The 24,272-nt window shown below is 41.3% G+C and overlaps 1 protein-coding gene across 7 annotated transcripts in view; it reads right to left on the minus strand.

Moving 5' to 3' along the window:
• Positions 1-24,272, minus strand: part of ZRANB3 (zinc finger RANBP2-type containing 3) — a 331,095-nt gene that overhangs the window by 77,092 nt on the left and 229,731 nt on the right. For all 7 annotated transcript variants that reach the window (XM_073241365.1, XM_073241364.1, XM_073241366.1 and 4 more), the window contains one exon: positions 1,052-1,171. In XM_073241365.1, coding sequence (XP_073097466.1) covers positions 1,052-1,171 — 120 coding nt within the window. The remainder of the gene's footprint in view (positions 1-1,051; positions 1,172-24,272) is intronic.

The following is a 24,272-nucleotide window of genomic DNA, read 5'->3' on the forward strand; positions in this document are numbered from 1 at the left end:
AATCAGAATAAGAAAATATTATGAATCTAATTTTACTGCCCAATCATTTAAAAAATATTTCTAAGGTTAATTAACTTCCTCAGAAGATGTTTTACAGATACTATGTGATAATCAATAAGAAAGCACCTTTTAATATACACCACTTTACTGTATTATATTATCATAAATCTTTCTATGACAGAAACACCAGAATTATTTCTTTGGTAATGTTAATGAACATATTAGTTAATGCTTGAAAAACGCATGCGAAGTTTTAAAAAACATGGCTTTATTCTTCCATTTAAAAATCTACCTAAACAGGCAAGTGGTTTTGCTACTACACATACGTTAAACTCACACAATTTGCCAGGAAATGTCTTCTGGCTGCCTCTGAGCATCTCTGAAAGCCCTCCACACACAAAGAGAGTGACAAGTTTAAGCTTTGAAAGAAAAAATGGCAGATGCTCTCACTGATCAGACTGTTGGGGAACAAGGCAGAACTAAGAAAATGTGGCAAGGCCAGCAGATTTGGTGGAGTTTACCTGACAGAGTACCTATACTGTATGTCTCACATTCACCCCCAGTAAATCTTATTAATCACATTCTATAGAATATGCTGCCTGGAAGCTTAAAAGGTATGACTGCAGCTGGATACTAACATTGGCTGAATTCATTATTCCTTTCCCCTTGACATCAACCACAATCAAAGCCTGCCTCACGGGTAAATAAAAGTTTTAATTTTTAACTTCCTATACTAATCTGAAATGGCATACCCAGTAACAGAAGAGGAATTCTCACATAGCTTACCAAGGTGGCACATTTTAATCAACCCAAATAATAAGATAAGTGGAAAATTGTTAAGACTGGTATGAAAGAGAAAAATTTAACAGTGTATCATCAACACAATAGTAATAAATATTTATAATTTGCAAGAAAAATACCTAGTAATAACTGATACACCATCATGTAAAGAAGGCAAAAAGATCACTCAATTAAAAGATGATAATTAATGTTTAGCATATTAAAATCTTCATTTTAAAAAAGTATTTTATGGAAGAACATGGTAACATACCTTGTTTTCTATGACTGCTTCTGTACAAGCTTGGAGCATGCTTAAATGGTGAGCAAAAACCAGAAATTTAAGTGAATCGTTCTGAAGTATCATCTTAATATAGTCCTTTACAGCACCTGCCTAAATATTAAAAGTGAAACCTTATTAGTGTCATAAAAACATTTATTAGAAAATCATGTCATTTTCTTTTAGTAAAACAAGGAAAACTTCTCAAAAATCAGTATGCTTCTGTGAATTTTTAACCACTTTTTTCCTAGATAGACTAATGAAGTAGAACCCACATGTAAGGAATCTAGGAAAGAAGAGGGACAAGAGGGGGAAAAAAACTGAGAAGTAAAGCAAGAACAACAGAATCAGAAGAAAAAGTTTCAATGGAAAATAGGTAGTCAAATAGGCTATGGCCAAGAAGGGGCTTGGTGGTTTGTTTATCTTATTATTACAAATTTTTGAGGTGCATACAGTGAGATGCACAAATCTTAATGTACAGCTCCATGAATTTTAACATGCATAATGCTCACCTAGATCAACATATGAGTCTCACTAATTTTGCTCCCTTCCCCTATTTTCCCCATCCTCCCACCCCCCGACCTGTAACAACCACCAGATTTTCTGTATCTATGAGTCTATTTTTGCTTGTTTTGTTTCTTAATGGTGATTTTGTTTATAAGGTAATTTTCTAAAAAGCTTCATAGAAGACTAAGTGGAATAGAGTTAAGGAGAAAATGGAAGGTAAAAAACCACATGAATAGATTTTTTTTTTAAGGAAGACCAAATAAGAATAAGAAAACTGGGACTGAAGCTTAAGGGTTAAGGAAAGTTGATTTTTAACTAAGAAACCAATGTAGGTTTATAAACTGGTCATTTAAGGTGTAGATAGGTTAAGAGAAATGGAAAAGGGGATTAAGCTTGTCTCCAAGATGTAGAAGGTCATGAAGAGGCTGGAATGATGGGATTAAGAGCACAGGAGGGGGCTGTGTGCATAGGTGGAGATGCAGATAAATTATAAGGTAGAATGGAGAATATCAAGAAAGTTTGGCTTAAATAGCCTTTTCTTAGCTTGAGACAAAGTTACCTATTAAGAGTGACAATTCAATAAGATGAATTAAATAGGAATTAAATTTAAAGAGGATGGGATGAATTAAATCTAAAAGATGAATAGAGACTCTTAACTGTTAAGAACTAGTTACTTAGAAATCTTAGGAAAAGATAGTAGTTTAACACATTTAACCTCCTCTCACTCTCAATGCTGTATGTAAATGATCACAAGGTATATAGGACAAGGAGAACTGGGGAGGGCTCAATAGTAACCAAACTTTGCAAGCTATAAAGTAGACAGGTTTCTTGATTAGCCTACATGACAGTTGTTAAGGTGGAAGTATGTAAAGTTCAGAAGCTCCTGATTTACAATATGGTGATCTAAAAAAGCTAGGAAATGATACATCTAGAATTTAGGGTGGGGGTGAGGCTAAAACAGAAAGATTGGTTGAAAGTATAAATAGTTGATTGTATGCCACACTGATCCTTATTCTCTCACTACCTATTTCACACAAAAAGTGACTTTCTCAAAATCATTCTGGCAGAAAACTAGAGATTTATTTTCTAAAGAAGGTAAAACAGAGGAATCGCACATTGATGACAGGCTATCCTACAAAATTCATGGGGATTAAATGAAAGTCACATAATAAATGCTGAGATCTGCCCTTCTCCCTAAGGCCTTCTTACCTCCACAGCTTCCACAAAAAGAAAAAACAGGTTTATGCCCTCTCTGCTGGAAAGCAGAATCAAATAAAATGATTCATTTTCGGGGAATCTGACAAGCCAAAGATAAAAGACTAAAATGCTGATAATGGGAGTTCCTACACCAGACACCCTAGTTAGATTACCCTTTTTTGAAGGCCATAATCTATAAGCCATATCCATTTACAGAGTTTCCAGTCAATGTTTACTGTCTTACTTGTAAATATGAGCAAACAGCCAAAGATCACCAGGTTTTTATAGAAAGGGACCTATATGAACAGATAAACAGTGCAGAGAAGAAAACTATGAAAGATTACATTTATAAAAAAAAGAACAGGGTGATATAAAAAAGGAATAGTTGGGAGGTTACTATTGGAAATTAAAAGTAAAATAGCAGAAAATAAAAATTCACTATTGTTAGTTAAACTGATGAAATCTTTGAGAAAGTAGATGGAAAATAATAAATATAAAAATATAAGAAAATCAGAGGACCAGGTCATGAGGGCATTGTATGAATAATAACAGTTCTAGAACATTGAGGAAAGGAAATAATCAGAGAAATAGAGAATGTCTTAGAGCACTTAAGGACAGGAATTTCCAAAATGGAAAATGGAGAAGGCCCACTGAGGAATCTTCAGAATGGATGAAAACGGACCTAGAGCAAGGTCCACATCATGAAATTTTAGAGTACTGGGAACAAAAAAATGTTTCTATAAGCTTCCAGAGAGGGTAAATAAAGAATTAAAATAGAATAATTAAGATTTTGAAGTGCATTGGTTTTCTCAACATCAATACTAGAAATTCTGAGGGAAAATAATTTCTAACTAATAATTTATACCAGCTAAATTAAATATCAGGAATAAAGGTAAAATGAAGACAGTTTCAAATATTCAGAGAGTCAAATGATTGAGGATGATGGCAAACTTCCGGCTTCTCTTCAGGTCCCGCAGGCGCCACCTAAAGCCCAATCACCTCTCGCCCCCCTCTAAATCCCAGCACCTAGCCAACAGCCACCAGCCCCGTAGAAGTAACACCACAATTATCCCATGCCCCTTCCTATATAACCCAGCACCATTCCCTAATAAAGCGAATTCTCCGGTGAATTGCTGCTGTGTGTCGCCCCTTTCCTTTCATTGGTGCCGAAACCCGGGAGACGGGACACACCAACTGGGACCCGTCTTCCCCCCGACACCAGCAGCAGCTTGCCCTCGTCCTCTTTTTCCAGCGCTGGCGCATCACACTCACCACTCCTCTCTGGCCTTTAGGTAAGTTTTCCCACCGGAGTGGGCCACTCTCCCCCGAGCTATCGCAGTGCCATTGACCGTGATCGTCCGGCAAGGCCCTGACGCTCGGGGATGAGGAGGGAACTCTCCCCGCCTCAGGCTTTCACGGCTGCGGCGGACCCTCAGGTCCCTCCCCCAACAGCCATAAATCCCCGACTCAGGCCTTCACGGCTGCGGCAGACCCTCAGGCCCCCCTCCAACAGGCATAAACGAGGTGACTCCTTTGCAGATGAGAATGCTCCCTTCCCCCCCCTCCTCCTTCTGTTCCAGCCGCCGAAATCTGTTCTGTCTGCCGAAAATTCCTAGTGCTAGGTACCTCGTGACTCCGGCAAACTGCCTTCTTAGGGAAGTCTGGGTGACGACCCACACTTCCTAAGAAATTCCGACTCATATACGAGTTTCCGCAGACCACCAAGGATCATTGGGGACGCCCTTTGTCTCCTTGCGGTCTGCTTCCAGTCCGAGGATCTCCGTTCATCTTCCCCTGTTTGTCTCCTTCTCTGTCCTTTAGCCATGGAAGCCTCCTCATCCCTCCCTCAAAGTTCACCTCTTGAATGCCTGCTTAAGCATCTGGATACCCTCTCCCTGACGCCTGATATAAAACCAAAACTTCTCTGTAAATATTGCTCCCAAGATTGGCCAACATACACCCTAGACAATAACAACCAATGGCCCGCAGGGGGAACTCTTGATCCTAACATCACTCACAATCTTTTTAACTACTGCCAGCACCTGAAAAAATGGAAGGAGATTCCCTATATCGAAGCTTTCGCCTCCTCCTCCCACCCCCTCCCAAGCTTTCCTAGCCTGCAAGCCACCGCCCCCGCAGAGGCCTCCCGTTCACTCCCTTCCCCTTCTTCTCCTACAACAGCCCTTCGCCCTTCCTCCCGCACCATCTCCTCCCCCATCTCACCCCCTCCACATTCATCCCCCGCAGATTAAGCCTGAGCCTTTCAGCACCCCCTTTAACTAGATCCCAGGGGCCTCCTCCATCTTTGCCCTCATCACCTGTTTCTCCCCTATTAGGGACCGCCTTTGTCTTCTCACATGTTTGTAGGGAGAATGGGAAAGCACCTTCCCCCATGTCTGAACGAGGCATGGGAAAGCACAAGCTAGAGAACAACTGGTGCAGTCCTTAGAAGTTATCTGTCCACAAAAACAGATCTTGTCCTCGAAGATGAGCCAAGAGTCCTCACTCTGAAAATAGGGAGACCTTGAAGATGTGTAGAAACACCGCCCCTGCTTCTAGCTTTGCCCTTCCCCCACTTGCCGATATGGCAGGAATATAGAACAAAGAACATTCTGTTTACGCATTCCATAAGCAATTAACTGGAGCCCTGCTGTAGCTCAGTTAGTAGAGCATGGGACTCTTAACCTCAGAGTCATGACTTCAAGCCCAACTAGAGCGGCAGAGGCAAGCAGCTGGGCTGCTAGCTGGTGACATGTGGGTCCGATTCTGATTCCATCTTTCTTTATTTTCTTTGACCCCATTCTGCACTTCAGGACCTGCTCGACTAGGTGCGGCTAGACTGCATCACTCCACCACCGACTGAGCCAGAAGAACCCTTCAGTCCCCCTCAGACTCGGTCCCGAGGGCCTCCCAAAATTATCGCACCCCCCCCGGGAGGTAGCAGGATCCAAAAGCATCGTGCGCGTTCACATCCCTTTCTCCTTAGAAGATTTAGCCCAAGTAGAGAAACGCCTAGGTTTCCTTTGCACTGATCCCACGACATACATCAGGGAGTTTCAATGGACCCTCCAGTCTTACAGCCTCACACATCATGACATTTTCATGCTCCTGGCCAATACTCTCCTCCCTGAAGAGCATAGACGAGTTTGGGACTTCGCCCAAAAGCATGCTACCGAAACCCACAGGACTGACCCCACCTATCCCCCTGGCCCCATTGCTGTCCCTGAACAAGACCCACACTGAGATTATAACACCGCCATGGGTCTCCGCTCTTGAGATATTTTTGCCTCCTGCTTAATAGCAGGTCTGAAAAAGGCAGCTTGTAAAGTAGTCAATTTTCAAAAGCTCCAAGACATAATTCAAAAGAGAGACGAAACCCCCTCCGAGTTCTTAGACAGACTCACTCAAGCCCTATTACAGTATACCAGCCTGGACCCAGATACACCTGAAGGAAGACATGTCCTTATGACATACTTCCTAGCTCAAAGCTACCCCGACATTAAAGCTAAACTCAAAAAGTTAGAACAGGGCCCCGCTACCCCACAGACTGAGATCCTAACAGTGGCCTTTAAAGTCTTGCATAACCGGGAGGAGGAGAAAGAATGCCGTAAACAAAAGGCTGATCAGGCCAATTTCCAAATGTTGGCCCAGCTGATAAAACCACAGCCTGGGCGCCCCTCTACAAACAAGCCCCCCCAGGACCTTGTTTCAAGTGCAGAAAAGAGGGACATTGGTCAAGGGCGTGCCCCTCCTCAAGATCTCCTACCACCCCATGCCCCAGATGCCACAAAAAGGGCCACTGGGGGTCTGATTGCCCAACCACCCGAAGGGGAGGCTGGACGAACAACCCCCATCCTAAGCCCGCCGTAGTGAGGATGGCAGAAGAAGATTGACGGGACCTGGGGGCTTCTCGCCCGACCATTTCCATCACCAAACAGGAGCCCAGGGTTACTTTAACAGTAGACGGTCACCCCATCTCCTTCCTCCTAGATACAGGAGCCACCTTCTCAGTCTTGCAAGAATACCAGGGCCCTACCACGCCAGCCATTACTCCTATAGTCAGGGTAGGAGGTAAACAGATTTTCCCATTAAACCCCCCCCTCTTTTATGCACAATCCAAGACAATCCCATACCTTTCTCCCACTCCTTCCTGGTTATGTCCCAGTGTCCCATCCCTTTACTAGGACAAGACATCCTTTCCCTCCTCCACGTTTCCATAACTATATCCACTCCCACAGCCCCCAGTACTCCCTTTCTGATGGCCCTCATAGCTGATGACCCCCCTCTACCCAATGAAAGCTCTGGTTCTGCCCTCATACACCCTGTAAATCCCAAAGTTTGGGACATTACAAGCCCCTCCGTGGTCCTATGTCCTCCTGCCTCTATCAAATTACGTGACCCCTCTCAGTATATCTGTCAGGCCCAATACCCCCTAACCACTTCAGCCCTCATAGGCCTCCAACCCATCATTCAAGATCTCTTGAACAAAAATTACCTCAGACCCACTCACTCCCCATTTAATACCCCCATATTAGCTGTTAAAAAACCAACGGATCTTTCTGCCTTGTCCAAGACCTTCACCTTATAAACATGGCCATTGTCCCTATCCATCCCTTAGTTCCAAATCCATACAGCCTTTTATTGCAGATTCCTGCCTCGGCCTCCCACTTCTCAGTCCTAGATCTCAAGGACGCATTTTTTTCTATCCCTCTGGACCCATCCTCCTAAGATTTTTTCGCCTTCACCTGGATGGACCCATGCACGAGACATTCTGAACAACTCACTTGGACAGTTTTGCCACAAGGCTTCCGAGACAGTCCCCATATTTTTGGGCAAGTCCTAGCTCAGGACCTCAAATAGTTTCATCATGATCACTCCGAGTCCACCTTATTACAATACATGGACAATCTTCTACTCTGCAGTCCCTCGTGGGAACAGTCTCAACTTGACACTGCCTCTCTACTTAACCTTCTAGCTTCCAGAAGTTACCAGGTATCCCCCATCAAAGCTCAAATCTCTTCCCCTTCTGTCACTTACCTCAGATTCCTTCTGTCTCAACAAAGAAAGTCCATTACCTTAGACAGAAAATGACTCCTCTCTGACCTGTCCGTTCCCAAAACCAAGACAGAAATCCTTTCCTTTCTAGGCCTGGCTGGGTATTTTGTAGCGTGGATCCTTAACTTCTCCCTGTTGGCAAGACCCCTATATGACCTCAGCAAGGGCCCCCCTGAAGAACCATTATCATCCTCACCCCGACAGTCCTTCATTAAGCTCCGTCAAGCCCTTGTGGAAGCTCCAGCTCTCCATCTCCCTGATTTGTCGAAACCCTTCTCATTATACATTCATGAGAGGTCCAGTCAAGCTCTAGGAGTCCTAGGCCAATATTATGGCCCATCCTTTGCCCCAGTAGCTTATCTCTCCAAGCAATTAGACCTCACAGTTCAGAGATGAGCCCCCTGCCTACAAGCATTAGCCACTAGACAGCTCTTGCAGAAAGAAGCTCATAAACTGACATTCAGGGCGCCCCTTACCATTCTGTCCCCACATCACCTAAAAGATCTCTTAACCTACAAAAGTTTACAGACTCTCCCTCCCTCCAGACTCCTCACCTTACTGTCCTCTTTCCTCCAAAATCCCGTTCACCCCCTTTGCCATCCATACCCGAATGATGACTTTTTCCTCCTTTACTGCTCTCTCGCTTTTTTCCCTCATTCCTATTGTCTTCCCCGCCACCCCAGCTTCCTTTGTATGGCGATTCAAAGTCAGACAGACTTACACACAGCATCAAACAAAAGTTACTGCCCTCATTGCCACACCAGACTGCCCTCTGAAAAGCTGCTCTGAGCCTTTATACCTCCACTTTCCTCCCTCCACCGAAGTGTTCACTAGCAGCTACCCTTATTCTCCCTACCTCTGCTTCCTCTATGACCAAAAACAAGTCTATTGCAGGCGATGGCCAGACACCTACGGGGGATGTCCCTGCTAGTCTTGTGCCATTCACTACATGGGTAACTTCCAGTACCCACAGTATTACTCCTCCAACCATTTCATGAAATATCCCAACGGCTCATTCTCCTTATCAATCCCAGATCCCTGGGAATCTCGATGGGCTGCCGGAGTCACAGCCTCAGTTTACTACGGGGGGTCCTCGATCCCCCACGGTACCCTTCATATCTCTCGAAAGTATGTTCCCTCTCATTCCCAGATCTCTCAAGTTGCATCAGATACCAGACATTCCAAAAAAGTCATTATCCAAACTCTTGACAGCGCCTCTTCATCTTCTTATCCCCGCCCCTCTTCCCATTTCTTCTACTCTTCGTTATAGCTCATTCAGGACACCACCATCTTTCTCAACCACACCCTTAACACCGCCAATTGTTTCTTGTGTGCATCACTACAGCGCCCACTGCTGGCCGCCGTGCCCCTTACTATTTCCAACTACTCCTTCCATGCAGAAAGACAAACCCTCTGCCCCATGGCAGACATAACCCTATGGGAACCAGAATACGCAGATAATCTCACCATCCACCACTGTGTAGGCCCAACTCCACCCCCCTCTAGTGCACTTCACTGCCTCCCAACTCCAGCACACCCTGCATTCTTGTCACCCTAATCCCACAGCTTACACTTTACAGCATGGCAGAATTCCTTGAGCTCCAACTTCCCTTGCCCTCATGCACAAAAAGGGCTGCTTTCCTTCCCATCATGGTCGGTATCTCTTTGACCACCTCAGCCATTGGGGCAGGGTTTTTGGGAGGAGCCTTGAGTCACTCTCTATGGGCAGTTAGAGATCTCAACGCCAAACTTGAGGGAGCCCCGACATCTACTGCCGATTCCCTAGCCTCTCTCCAAAGACAGGTCAGTTCGTTAGCTAAGGTCACCCTTCAACACCGGCGGGCCCTAGATCTGCTTACAGCCGAGAAGAGCAGCACCTGCATCTTCCTCCGGGAAGAGTGCTGCTATTACATCAATGAATCCGGCATTGTAGAAACTGACATCACCAAACTCACTGACCTTGTCTCCAGCCTTCACTCTGCTTCCAATTCCAACCCATTCTCTTCAATACTAACAAACCCCCTCCTCACCTGGCTCTGGCCCATTGCAGGCCCCTTAATAATCATTCTTCTCACTTGTCTCTTATTACCCTGTATAATAAAGTTCATCAAATCCCAAGTCGGAAAAATCTCTAATCAAGCTTTCAACCAGCTTTTACTCAGGAACTACCAGCTTCTGGCCACAGAAGATCCCTCACCCTCACGTGACCTCCTCACCACATGCTGAGATGGACCCCTCTCTCCACTGGAAACTGTTCTGGAAACAATGGCCGCAGACGCCTGGCTCCTGACACCCATATCCTCTTGGCACCATTGGAATCAACAGGTCCTCGACCTATGGTTACAGGGAACCTTCATTGATTTCCAAACCTGAAGAAGTCCACATCTACTCATCCTTACTGTGAGGAGTCCTATCAACCCTTTCCTCCGAATCCTCAAGCCCTCACTCCCTTCTCTGCCCCTGTTCAGTAGGAAGTAGCTAGAGAGAAAGCAATATCCACAACCCCATAGAGGAGAAAGGGGGGAATGAAGGGCCCCCACCAGTAAGATGGCAAACTTCCGGCTTCTCTTCAGGGTCCTCGGTTCCCGCCGGCGCCACCTGTAGCCCAATCACCTCTCGCCCCCCTCCCAATCCCAGCACCTAGCCAACAGCCACCAGCCCCGTAGAAGTAACACCACAATTACCCCATGCCCCTTCCTATATAACCCAGCACCATTCCCTAATAAAGCGGAATTCTCCGGTGAATTGCTGCTGTGTGTCGCTCCTTTCTTTTCAGAGGACAATTAAAATTACAACGAAAGCAGTAATGCAAACTAAGAAGCAATATAAACACATTGTTGAGGGCTTTGAAATACATGTTTTAAAAATCTGCTAAAAGAACAGAAAGTGATTGCCTCTGAGGAATAAGTTTAGGAAACTGTTATTTTTTGAAGTGGCTGTATCTCCTCACTAAACTATGATCTTATGTAGCTTTGGTAATAATAAATTTTAAACAGGGGCATTTCAAAATTGAAAAACACCTATTTAAAATTCACGGATATGACTACAAAGTCATAAGACTGATTCTGTAAGCTACATTTTGTAGGTTTAAATTTTCTAAACAATAGGACTTCATCATACAATGAGAGTGGAGGCTGTTAAAAATGTTTGCCTTGGATTTCAGTGCATCAGAAAGTAGAAATGAAGCCCTCTCAAAATAAGGCGCTATAAATTCCAGCTATGTTGCCATGGTAACCAAACCACTTTAATAAACTGCATGTTTGCATAAAGAGCTGTATTTACTGTGATAAGTATTTCAAAAAAGTACATGTAAAACCGGAGTATTTTTAAGACACATTCATTTACCATCCATTATAGACTTACAAAATATATAATCACTGCATTCCCAATCTCGGATGCCTTCCCTCCCTGAAGAGCAAGCGTTTTCTGCCAGACTCCCTCCGCCAGTGTGACTCCCTCCTCATTAAAACCAGAAACAGCTGAAGCCAAAGCTCAAGCCTCCTGCTCCCAGCTCCTTCCAGTAACTGGTTCAGAAAGACTTGGAGTTACTATAGTTCAATTATATAATGGGCTAAACAGTCTCTTGGGACTAACCTAGTAACTTAACTATTAATGTGATACTGCTTCCTGGAAGAAAATGTGTTTGCAAAACCAAAATATCTATGTAACCAATGAATTTTAGGATTCCCTTGGATTCTTAGGTTGATACTGCATAGGTTTGCATTTTTAAAAGTACTTACTGAACATGCATGTTAACTATTATGATTATATTCTAATTAAATGCCACTGCATTGTCATATTTTAACTTATCTAAGCAGAAATTTGCTTTCAAAGTATCTTAAGTAGGTATTATGTGGAAAGGCAAGTCCTGATCAGCATTTTGGTTATGCTACTAAAGGTTTTGGGGAAGTTGAAAAAAATGCCTGTGTTCACAAACTTTACTGAAACTGGTCTAATGCATCTGTTAGTCCAAGGTCTGATTTAAACAATGAAAAGTACACACTACATCTCATTTAAAGAAATGCAGAAGTGAAGAGAATGTGTGGCAATATTTATTTCTTAAATTTTTTTTTCAGTGAATAGGTACATATACTTTTTGAAGTAAAAGGAGTTAAAGAAAAACCCAAACTACATTAAAGACCACCTGAAGGTTACTTGATTTAAAATTTTCAGCTTTTAATCAAATGGTAAGAGGGAGAAAATAAGAATGATGAAAAGATCAAACCTGAGCCATGACACTGACTCTCTTCCTAATCAAACTTTAGCAGGCTTCTCTAAGCCTGCTTCCTGACTAGGGCTCGACCTTCACATTTAGAGCCTAACCTGCCCTTACCAGGCCTGCACAGTTCAGTCTTAGCAAGATTCTTGCTAAGTCAGTTTATTGAGAAAGTCCCCACTCTTGATACCTGACTAACCCTTATATCTAATCAAGTTAATCACCCCTCATTTTTTTTATTAAGGTATTATTGGTGTACAATCTTATGAAGGTTTCACATGAGCAACACTGTAGTTACTACATTCACCCATATTGTCAAGTTCCCCCCATAACCCCTCACTTTTAATACCTAACTCCTTGCCTTTCCTTTAGCAAGAATCCTGTTAGGTCAGGTTAGAAGAATGCCCCTACGTTTAGGAGTTTTCTATTCACCAACACCCTCATCCTCCACATTGGCTATAAATCCTGACCCATCCTATTCAGAGTTGAGCAATCTCTTTCAATTGGAAAAGAGTTGAATCCTACTGCAATGAACTTGAATAAAGTCTTCCGTAACCATTTTAACAAGTATCAGAGTGACTTTTTCCTTAGTAGCTATATATAACTTCTAGCTAAGGGAGTGTGAGCACAAAAGAAGCTTCTTCTTAAGGTCTTAGGTCCTCAAGCCTCAGATCAAATTCAGTGTGGTTTAGCTATCTGGTGGCCAACTGTTTTAAGGAAAGCTCTTCAAGCTCTTAATCAACAAGTGATGCATCATGATTGGTCAAAGCAAGTTTGCCACTTCCATTCCTCTTATAAGTGATTTTTACTAATAAGAAATATGGGAAGCCTGTTGGGGACTTAAAAAAATACATTCTCACAGACAAAGGGCCTCCAGGAAGGCTCTTCCTTTCATTGGACACAAGGGCCTGCACTTAGTATAAAAAATTGCAGCAGTCATGTTGGGGCTACCATGGAGGCCACTAAGGATAAGCAGTTAACTACGGCAGACAAAGTAGAAAGACAGAAGGACCTGAGTTCTTTCTCTATTTTAACAACTTAATTGAGATACAATTCACATACGATAATATTCACCCACTTAAACTGTACAACTAGTAGTATTTTGTATATTCACAGAGTTGGGCATCCATCACCACAGTTTTAGAGTATTTTCATTACTCCAAAAAAAAACCCTTCACAGAGTGTTGGCAGGGATTAAAGATGGTGGTGTGAGTGGTGAGACAGAGGCTTCCTCCTAAAACTGCATATAATACGAAAATATAATTAATACAACTAATCCTGAAAGACTAACAGAAAAGAGGACTGCGCCAGACTGCATACACCTGGAGAAAAGAGGAGACCTCACGGAACAGGGTAACATACAAAGCTGTGGTCTGGCGGGACCAAGCCCCTCCCCCACCCCAGCTCACCAGCGGGAGGAAGAGAAATGGAGCAGGGAGGGAGTGGAGGCTTGGGACTGCTGAATACCTAACTCCAGAAATCTGCTCTAGGAGTACAAACCTACATTTCATGGTGCTTGCATGGTACTCTCGTGATTACAGGGTTGTAAAGTTAAGACAGGCAGAATTCCCAGAGAGACTGAGATTCTAGCTGTTGTGGAAAACAGGGATCCATATCCGGCTGCTTTGGGACAAAAGAAAAGCAGGCAGCCTGACAGATTCCTAACGAGGAAGCCCTTAGCAAGAAGGCTGCTAAAGGGGCAAGGACGGCACAGAGCTTACTGCTCAGGAGAAAGGACAGGTAGACAAAATTGTCCGGGTGCACTCTGCCCAGCAGGTTGGGTGCTATCACGATCTTCAGGTGCTCCAGCTCCCTGGCTGGCTACACATCTCCAAGTTCCCTTTCCGTGATACACAGCCTACTGCGCCTTTAGCCCACCAGACCCACCTGGGCAGCAAACCGGCAAACCCTACCCTGGTGTTAGGCCAGCCAGAGGGAAGATCTGTCTACAGCAATTACAAATGCAAAGGATAGAGGCTTATATCTGTGTGCTTGGCCCACTGGTTCAGACAGTGGAGACAGGCATAGCAGCCAGGAAGCAGGAAACAGCTCTTTCCTCCCACCACACAGCAATACCATTCCCCTGTGACCCCCGACATTGTTCAGGGGCTGAGCAGCTACAGAGAGAAGAGCTTCTGGACACTAGAGGGCACCATATATAAATATGAAATGCCAAAGGAACCTGGTTCAAAGTAAAATTATTAATACAACTCCTGAGAAAGATTTAAATGACATCAACCTCATGAATCTTCCAGAAAGGGAGTTCAAAATAAAAATCATTAACATGCTCATGGAGGTACAGAAAGATATTCAACAAACACAGGAATGAATTCCAGTTGGAGATCCAATCATTGAAGAGCACGATGGAGGGTGTTAAAAGCAGATTAGATATGGTGGAGGGATTAAGAGAGGAATGGATTAAAAGATGGCAGCATGAGAGGAGAGACAGAGGCTTCCTCCTAAAACTGGATACAATTAGAAAATTTAATTGGTGCAACTAACCCTGAGAGAGCAACAGGAAAGAGGATGGTGTCAGACTGCACACACCTGGAGAAAAGAGCAGACCTCAGCGAACGGGGTAACATACCAGAGCTATGGCTTTACGGGACCCGAGCCCCTCCCCCACCCCAGCTCACTGGCATGAGGAAGAGAAACGGAGCAGGGAGGGAGTGAAGGCTTGGAACTGCTGAATACCTAGCTCCAGAGATCTGCTCTGGGAGCACAAACCTACACTCCATGGTGCTTTCATGAGACTTGCATGACTACCAGGTTGGAAAGTTAATACAGTCAGAGTTCCTGGGGAGACTGGGATTCCAGCTGCTTGCGGAAAGCAAGGATCCATATCTGGCTGCTTTGGCACAAAAACATACCTGTGTGACCGGCCCACTGGCTCAGGCAGTGGAGACAGGCACAGGAGCCAGGAGGCTGGGAACTGCTCTTTCCTCCCTCCAGGCACTGTACCGCTCCCCTGCAACCCCTGACATTGCTTCAGGGGTGGAGCAGCTACAGAATAGAGCTTCTGGACACTAGAGGGTGCCATATACAAACATGAAATGCCAAAGGAACCTTGTCCAGAGTAAAATTGTTAATACAACTCCCAGAAAGATTTAAATGATATGGACCTCATGACTATTCCTGAAAGGGAGTTCAAAATAAAAATAATCAACATTTTAATGTAGGTACGGAAAGACATCCAAGAACTCAGGAATGAATTCAGGTAAGAGATCCAATCGTTGAGGAATACGATGGAGGGTATGAAAAGCAGGTTGGATATGGTGGAGGAGACAATAAATGAAATAGAAACTAGAGAAGAGGAATACAAAGATGCTGAGGCGCAGAGAGAAAAAAGGATCTCTAAAAATGAAAGAATATTGAGAGAACTGTGTGACCAATAAAAGCGGAACAATATTCGCATTATAGGGATACCAGAAGAAGAAGAGAGAGAGAAAGGGATAGAAAGTGTCTTTGAGGAGGTAGTTGCTGAAAACTTTCCCAATCTGGGGAAGGAGATAGTTTCTCATGCCATGGAGATGCACAGATCTCCCAAAACAAGGGACCCAAGGAAGACACCACCAAGACACATAGTAATTAAAATGGCAAATATCAAGGATAAGGAAAGACTATTAAAAGCAGCCAGAGAGAGAAATAAGATCACATACAAAGGAAAACCCATCAGGCTAACATCAGACTTTACAGCAGAAACCTTACAGGCCAGAAGGGAGTGGCTGATGTATTTAATGCCATGAAGCAGAAGGGCCTGGAACCAAGATTACTTTATCCAGTGAGATTATCATTTCAATTTGAAGGAGGGATTAAACAATTTCCAGATAAGCAAAAGTTGAGAGAGTTAACCTCCCACAAAACAAACCATCTCTGCAGTCTATTTTGGAGGGACTGCTATAGATGGAAGTGTTCTTAAAGTTTAATAGCTGTCACTAGAGGTAATAAAACCACAGCAAAGAAAGTGAAACAGCTAATCACTAAGGAAATGCAAAATTAATTAAATTAACTATCTTGAAAGTCAGTCAAGGGATAGAGAAAGAGTATAGAATATGATACCTAATATGCAAAGAATTGAGGAGGAAGAAAAAGGAGGAGAAAAAAAAGAACCTTTAGATGTTAAGACTCTGAGATAGTAAGCAATTTAACCTTGAAAGTTTGGTAACCATGAATCTACAGCCTGCTATGGCAATAAGTACATACCTATTGATCATCACCCCAAGTGTAAATGGACTGAATGCACCAATCAAAAGACAAAGAGTCAATGAATGCATAAAAAAACAAGGTCCATCTATTTGCTGCCTACAACAGACTCACTTTAAACCCAAAGACATACACAGACTAAAAGTGAAGGGATGAAAAAAGATATTTCAAGCAACTATTTGGGAGAAAAAAAACAGGAGTTCTGGTACTTGTATTCAGACAAAATATACTTCAAAACAAAGAAAGTCACAAAAGAAAAAGAAGGACATTACATAATGATAAAAGGGTCAATCAGATAAAAGGGTCAAGAAGATATAACCATTATAAATATCTATGCACCCAACACAGGAGCACCTACGTATGTGAAACAAATACCAACATAATTCAAAGGGGAAATAGGCAATGCATTCATTCTAGGAGACTTCAACATTCCACTCACTCCAAAGGACAGATTAACCAGACAGAAAATAAGTAAGGAGACAAAGGCACTGAACAACACATTAGAACAGATGGACCTAACAGAGATCAAAAAATATATGGAGACAAATGACAACAATAATTCAATACCACAAAAATCTGTGGGACACAGTGAAGGCTGTACTAAGAGGAAAGTATATTGCAATACAGGCCTACCTCAGGAAAGAAGAACAATCACATGTGAGCAGTGTAAACTCACAATGAACAAAACTAGAAAAAGAAGAAAAAAATGAGGCCCAAAGTCAGTAAAAGGAGGGACATAATAAACATTAGAGCAGAAGTAAATAAAATTAAGAAGAATAAAACAATAGAAAGAATCAATGAAAGCAGAAGCTGGTTCTGTGAGAAAATACACAAAATAGATAAACCCCTAGCCAGACATAACAAGAACACAAGAGAGTCTACACACATAAACAGAATCAGAAATGAGAAAAGAAAAATCACTACAGACACCACAGAAATACAAATAATTATGAGAGAATACTATGAAAAATTATATGCTAACAAACTGGATAAGAAACTAGAAGAAATGGACAACTTTCTAGAAAAATACAACCTTCCAAGGCTGACCCAGAAAGAAACATAAAATCTGAATACAACAATTACCAGCAAAGAAATTGAATTGGTAATCAAAAATCACGTAAGAACAAAATCTCTGACCAGATGGTTTCACTGCTGAATTTTATCAAACATTTAGTGAAGACCTAATACCCATCCTCCTTAGAGTTTTCCAAGATGTAGAAGAGGAGAGAATACTCCCAAAATCATTCTACGAGGCCAACATCACTCTAATACCAAAACCAGGCAAGGACACCACCAGAAAGAAAATTACAGACCAATATCCCTCATGAACATAGATGCAAAAATACTCAACAAAATATTAGCAACCGAATTAAAAAATACATCAAAAAGATCATCCATCATAATCAAGTGGGATTCATTCCAGAGATGCAAGGATGGTACAACATTCGAAAATCCATCAACATCATCTACTACATCAACAAAAAGGACAAAAACCACAAGATCATCTCCATAGATGCTGAAAAATCATTTGACAAAATTCAACATCCATTCATGATAAAAACTCTCAACAAAATGGGTATAGGGGGCAAGCATCTCAATATGATACAGGCCATATATGACAAACGCACAGCCAACATTAATTATACTTAACAGTGAGAAGCTGAAAGCTATTCCTTTAAGATCAGGAACAAGACAAGGATGCCCACTCTCCCCATTTTTATTCAACATAGTTCTGGAGGTCCTAGCCACAGCAATCAGACAGCACAAAGAAATAAAAGGTATCCAGATTGGTAGGGAAGAAGTCAAATGCCCTGTTTGCAGATGACATGATATTGTTCATAAAAAACCCTAAAGAATCCACTCCAAAACTACAAGATCTAATATCTGAATGCAGCAAAGTTGTGGGATACAAAATTAATATACAGAAATCTGTTGCATTCCTATACACTAATGATGAACTAGTAGAAAGAGAAATCAGGAAAACAATTCCATTCACAATTGCATCAAAAAGAATAAAATACTTAGGAATAAACTTGACCAAGGAAGAGAAAGACCTATACCCTGAAAACTATGGGACACTCTTAAGAGAAATTAAAGAGGACATGAATAAATGGAAATACATCCCATGCTCTTGGTTAGGAAGAATTAATATTGTCAAAATGGCCATCCTGCCTAAATCAATCTGCAGATTCAATGCAATCCCTATCAAAATACCTATAGCATTCTTCAATAAACTAGAGCAAATAGTTCTAAAATTCATATGGAATGACAAAAGTCCCCGAATAGTCAAAGCAATCCTGAGCAGGAAGAATAAAGCAGGTGGAATTACGTTCCCTGACTTCACGCTCTACTACAAAGCCACAGTAATCAAGACAATTTGGCACTGGCACAAGAACAGACCCATAGACCAGTGGAAAAAAAGAGAGAGTCCAGATAAAAACTCAAGCATGTATGTTCAATTAATATATGAAAAAGGAGCCATGGACATACAATGGGGAAAAGACAGCTTCTTCAACAACTGGTGTTGGCAAAACTGGACAGCTACATGCAAGATAATGAAACTGGACTATTGTCTAACCCTGTATACAAAACTAAACTCAAAATGCATCAAAGACCTGAATGTAAGTCATGAAAGCATAACACTCTTAGAAAATAATATAGGCAAAAATCTGTTGGACATAAACATGAGCAACTTCTTTATGAACATAGCTCCCCGGGCGAGGGAAACAAAAGCAAAAATGAACAAGTGGCACTATATCCAACTAAAAAGCTTCTGTACAGCAAAGGATACCATCAGTAGAACAAAAAGACATCCTACAGATATATTCATAAATGACATATCTGATAAGGGGTTGACATCCAAATTATATAAAGAGCTCATGCACCTCAACAAACAAAAAGCAAATAATCTAATAAAAAATGGGCAGAGGAGCTGAACAGACACTTCGAAATTCAGATGGCCAGCAGGCACATGAAAAGATGCTCCACATCACTAATCATCAGAGAAATGCAAATTAAAATCACATTGAGATATGACCTCACACCAGTTAGGATGGCCAACATACAAAAGACAAACAACAACAAATGTTGGCAAGGATGTGGAGAAAGGGGAACTCTCCTACACTGCTGGTGGAAATGTAAACTAGTTCAACCATTGTGGAAAGCAGTATGGAGGTTCCTCAAAAAACTAAAAATAGAAATACCATTTGACCCAGGAATTTCACTTCTAGGAATTTACCCTAAGAATGCAGCAGCCCAGTTTGAAAAAGACTCATGCACCCCTATGTTTATCGCAGCACTATTTACAATAGCCAAGAAATGGAAGTAACCTGTGTCCATCAGTAGATGAATAGATAAAGAAGATGTGGTACATATACACAATGGAATATTATTCAGCCATAAGAAGAAAACAAATCCTACCATTTGCAACAACATGGATGGAGCTAGAGGGTATTATGCTTAGTGAAATAAGCCAAGTGGAAAAAGACAACTATCAAATGATTTCACTCATCTGTGAAGAATAAGAACAAAGGAAAAAAGTGAAGGAACAAAACAGCAGCAGACTCACAGAACCCAAGAATGGACTAACAGTTACCAAAGAGAAAGGGACAGGGGAGGATGGGTGGAAAGGAAGGGAGAAAGGGGGAAAAAAAGGGGGGGGCATTACTATTAGCAGACATAATGTAGGGGTGGGTTATGGGGAGGGTTTTACAACACAGAGTAGACAAGTAGTGATTCTACAGCATCTTACAATGCTGATGGACAGTGACTATAATGGGGTATGTGGGGGGACTTGGTAATGGGGGAGTCTAATAAACATAATGTTTCTCATATAATTGTAGATTAATGATACCAAAGAAAAAAAAATTCATATGGAACCACAAAAGACCCCAAATAGCTGAAGCAATCCTAAGAAAGAAGAATAAAGCTGGGGGGATTATGCTCCCCAACTTCAAGCTCTACTACAAAGCTATAGTAATCAAGACAGTTTGGTACTGTCATAAGAAGAGATCCATAGACCAAATGGAAAAGACTAAGGAGCCCTGATATAAACCCAACCATATACAGTCAATTAATATATGATAAAGGAGCCATGGACAAACAATTGACAGCCGTTTCAACAGCTGGTGATGGCAAAACTGGACAGCTACATGCAAGAGAATGAAACTGGATTATTGTTTAACCTCATATACAAAAGTAAACTCAAAATGGATCAAAGACCTGAATGAAAGTCATGAACCATAAAACTCTTAGAAGACAACATAGGCAAAAATCTCCTGAATATAAGTATGAGCAACTTTTTCCTGAACACATCTCCTTGAGCAAGGGAAACAAAAGCAAAAATGAACTCATGGGACTACATCAAACTAAAAAGTTTCTGTATGGCAAAGGACACCATCAACAGAACAAAAAGGCATCCTACAGTATGGGAGAATATATTCGTAAATGACATATCCAACAAAGGGTTAACATCCAAAATACATAAAGAACTTACACACCTACCCAAAAAGCAAATAACCCGATGAAAAAATGGGCAGTCGATATGAAGAGACAGTTCTCCAAAGAAATTCAGATTGTCAACAGACACATGAAAAGATGCTCCACACCACTAATCATCAGGGAAATGTAAATTAAAAGCACAATGAGATATCATTTCACACTAGTAAGGATGGCCAGCATCAAAAAGCCTAAGAACAACACATGCTTGTGAGGATGCAGAGAAAGGGGAACCCTCCTACACTGCTGGTAGGAATGTAAGCTAGTTTAACCATTGTGGAAAGCAATATGGAGGTTCCTCAGAAAACTAAAAATAGAAATACAATTTGTCCTGGGAATCCCACTTCTTGGAATTTACCCAAAGAATACAACTTCTCAGATTCAAAAAGACATATGCACCCCTATGTTTATTGCAGCACTTTTCACAATAGCCAAGATATGGAAGCAACCTAAGTGTCCATCAGTAGATGAATGGATAAAGAAGATGTATTACATATAGACAATGGAATACTATTCAGTCATAAGAAAGAAAGAAATCCTACCATTTGCAACAACATGGATGGAGCTGGAGGACATTATGCTCAGTGAAATAAGCCAGGTGGAGAAAGACAAGTGCCAAATGATTTCCCTCATTTGTGGAGTATAACAACGAAGCAAAACTGAAGGAACAAAATAGCAGCAGACTCAGACTCCAAGAATTAACAAGCGGTTACCAAAGGGAGGGGTTGTGGGAGGGTGGGTAGGGAGGGAGGAAGAAGTGGATTGAGGGGTATTATGTTTAGTACACATGGTGTGGGGGATCACGGGGAGAACAGTGTAGCACAGAGAAGGCTCATAGTGAATCTGTGGCATCTTGCTGCACTGATGGACAGTGAATGCATTGGGGTATGGGTGGGGGCTTGATAATATGGGTAAATGTAGTAACCACATTGTTTTTTCACATGAAACCTTCGTAAGAGTGTGTATCAATAATACCTTAATAAAACATTAAAAAAAATTAAAAAATACAAATAAACCTGTCACCTGCTAGCCACCACCCTCCCTCCAGTCCCTTTATCACCTGCAGCTCTAGATAAATGCTAATCTACTTTCTGTCTCTATGGACTGGACTATTTTGGATATTTCATGTAAGTGGATTAATACACATGTGGTCTTTAGTGACTATTTTCTTTATTAGTATAATGTTTTCAATTCATGTTGAAGCATGTATCATTAGTTAATTTCTTTTTTCTTGTCAGATAACATTCCACTGTATGGCTATATCACATTGTACATGTCCATTCATCAGTTGATACCATCCTTGCTTCTCTTGTTTTTATTTGTTTCTGTAGTTCACATTATATTGTTTTGTATTAATTTATTTGTGACAGTTGATTTACCTTTTATCCTTTAAAATTACCATAAATGAGGAAAGTATCAAAGTAAAAGAGAATATGCATTGCTTATTCACCACCAACACACCTAACCCCATTGACCCCCACAAAAGAGAGCTAGGAAGTTGTCTTCTGCTATCCTTTCCCTGCTGCCCATAGGTTTTAACTTAGAAACCATTTCATCAACCTGAAAAAAAATACTTCGATTCTGATAGTTAAGTATTTTCAATCTGATGGAAGACAGCCTTTGGGGGAAGAATTAGTTCTATACTCTATTTTCAGTGTTTAGGACATTTTCAGAGGCCTATGCAAAATTTTCCCATAGAAAGCAATAGTTTCACTTCCAGAGATGGTTTGGGTGAACTATTAGAAGTGTTATTTTCTTATCTCTAGGCATGTTTTATTCCTTTATGAACATATCTGTAAATAGAAATCTAACATTAATACATGTAATTATACATCTAACTTTTTGGCACTAACTCAGGTCCACAAGCGGCCCATTTGGCACCAAGAAGCAGATGGGCTACAATACCATGAGAAGAGAGCAACCGCAATTTAATACCTTAACCAGTACAACTTTACAAAAGCACCTGGGATCCTAACTCTTCCTATCAATCTTTTTTGGAGTAAGATATAATAATGCTATCATTCTATCCAATCTTTCTATCTTTCTACTTTTCTGTCTGTCCAGCTAGCTAGCTAGCTCGTAAAGCTGGGTGAGAGAGAACATTTCCATGAATTACATACTCCACTGGATTTACCCAAATTTAGATAAAGTTAGAAAGCAAAGCCAGTAATATTATGGAATTTTAAAAAATTGTTTTCATGAAACAAGATCCCTGATTCAAAAAGACATATGCACTCCTATGTTTATCATAGAGCTATATACAATAGCCAAGATATGGAAACAACCTAAGTGTCCGTCAGTAGATGAATGGATAAAGAAGAGGTGGTACATATACACAATGGAATATAATTCAGCTATAAAAAGAAAACAAATCCCACCATTTGCAACAACATGGATGGAGCTAGAGGGTATTATGCTTAGTGACATAAGCCAGGCAGAGAAAGACAAGTACGGAACGATTTCACTCATTTGGGGAGTGTAACAACAAAGTAAAACTGAAGGAACAGAACAGCAGCAGACTCAGACTCTAAGAAGAGACTAGCAGTTACCAAAGGGAGGGGAAGGGGAGGTCAGGTGGGGAGGGTGGGAGAAGAGGATTAAGGGGCATTATAATTAGCAATCACAATATAGGTAGGTCACGGGGAAGGCAGTAAAGCACAGAGAAGACAAGTAATTACTCTATAGCATCTTACTATGCTGATGGACAGTTACTGCAGTGGGGTGGTGGGGACTTGATAATATGGGTGAATGTTCAAACTATAATGTTATTCATGTGAAATCTTTATAAGATTATATATCAATGATACCTTAATTTTAAAAAATTGTTTTCATGAAAGTTGGTTTCATGGAAGTCTGATCATAAAAAGTCATTAATCAAAACAACTAATTTAATTTTTTAAAAACTGAATTCAATTTTCAAAACCATTTTCAATTTCTTTCTAAACTCCATTCACTGGTCATGCCAGTAAGGTAATCAAGTTTGTACTACTGAAGTATAAGCATGAATAAACCTTATGTGGGTGTTAAAAATTATAACACACAGACTGTACATATGTTTAAATTCTGTATCTTCTCCATGCCTGCAGAGGGATGCTTAAAAATCACTGATTGGGAAACAGGCAACACTTTAAACCATGGTTATTAACAAGTAACAAATTTATTCAGCTATCCTAGTGGAATGATGGCTAAGTGCATGTACTCTAGAGTTACACTGTCTGGGTCAAATTCTGCCTCCATCATTTACGTTCTGAGAGTCCTTGAACAAGTCACTTAAACACTCTCTTTTCAGGGGATAAAATGTACCAGCTCTCCATAGAGTGGTGGTGAGAATTAAATGAGTGAGTGCGTAAAACATGCTTGGAGCACACCTTGGCACATGGTAAACATTGTAAAAGTGTTAGTTCTTACTATTAGTACATTTCTCCAGTAAATTACAAACACAACTTTAACCTTGTACCACTTTCTTTGAAATCAGAACATAAGCCTCTTGGCTCTCAAACTTTCCACTGCCAGGAGAATACAGAATTCATCATCTGAGAA

Source organism: Manis javanica, chromosome 7, assembly GCF_040802235.1.
Source record: "Manis javanica isolate MJ-LG chromosome 7, MJ_LKY, whole genome shotgun sequence".
Classification (NCBI taxonomy): domain Eukaryota; kingdom Metazoa; phylum Chordata; class Mammalia; order Pholidota; family Manidae; genus Manis; species Manis javanica.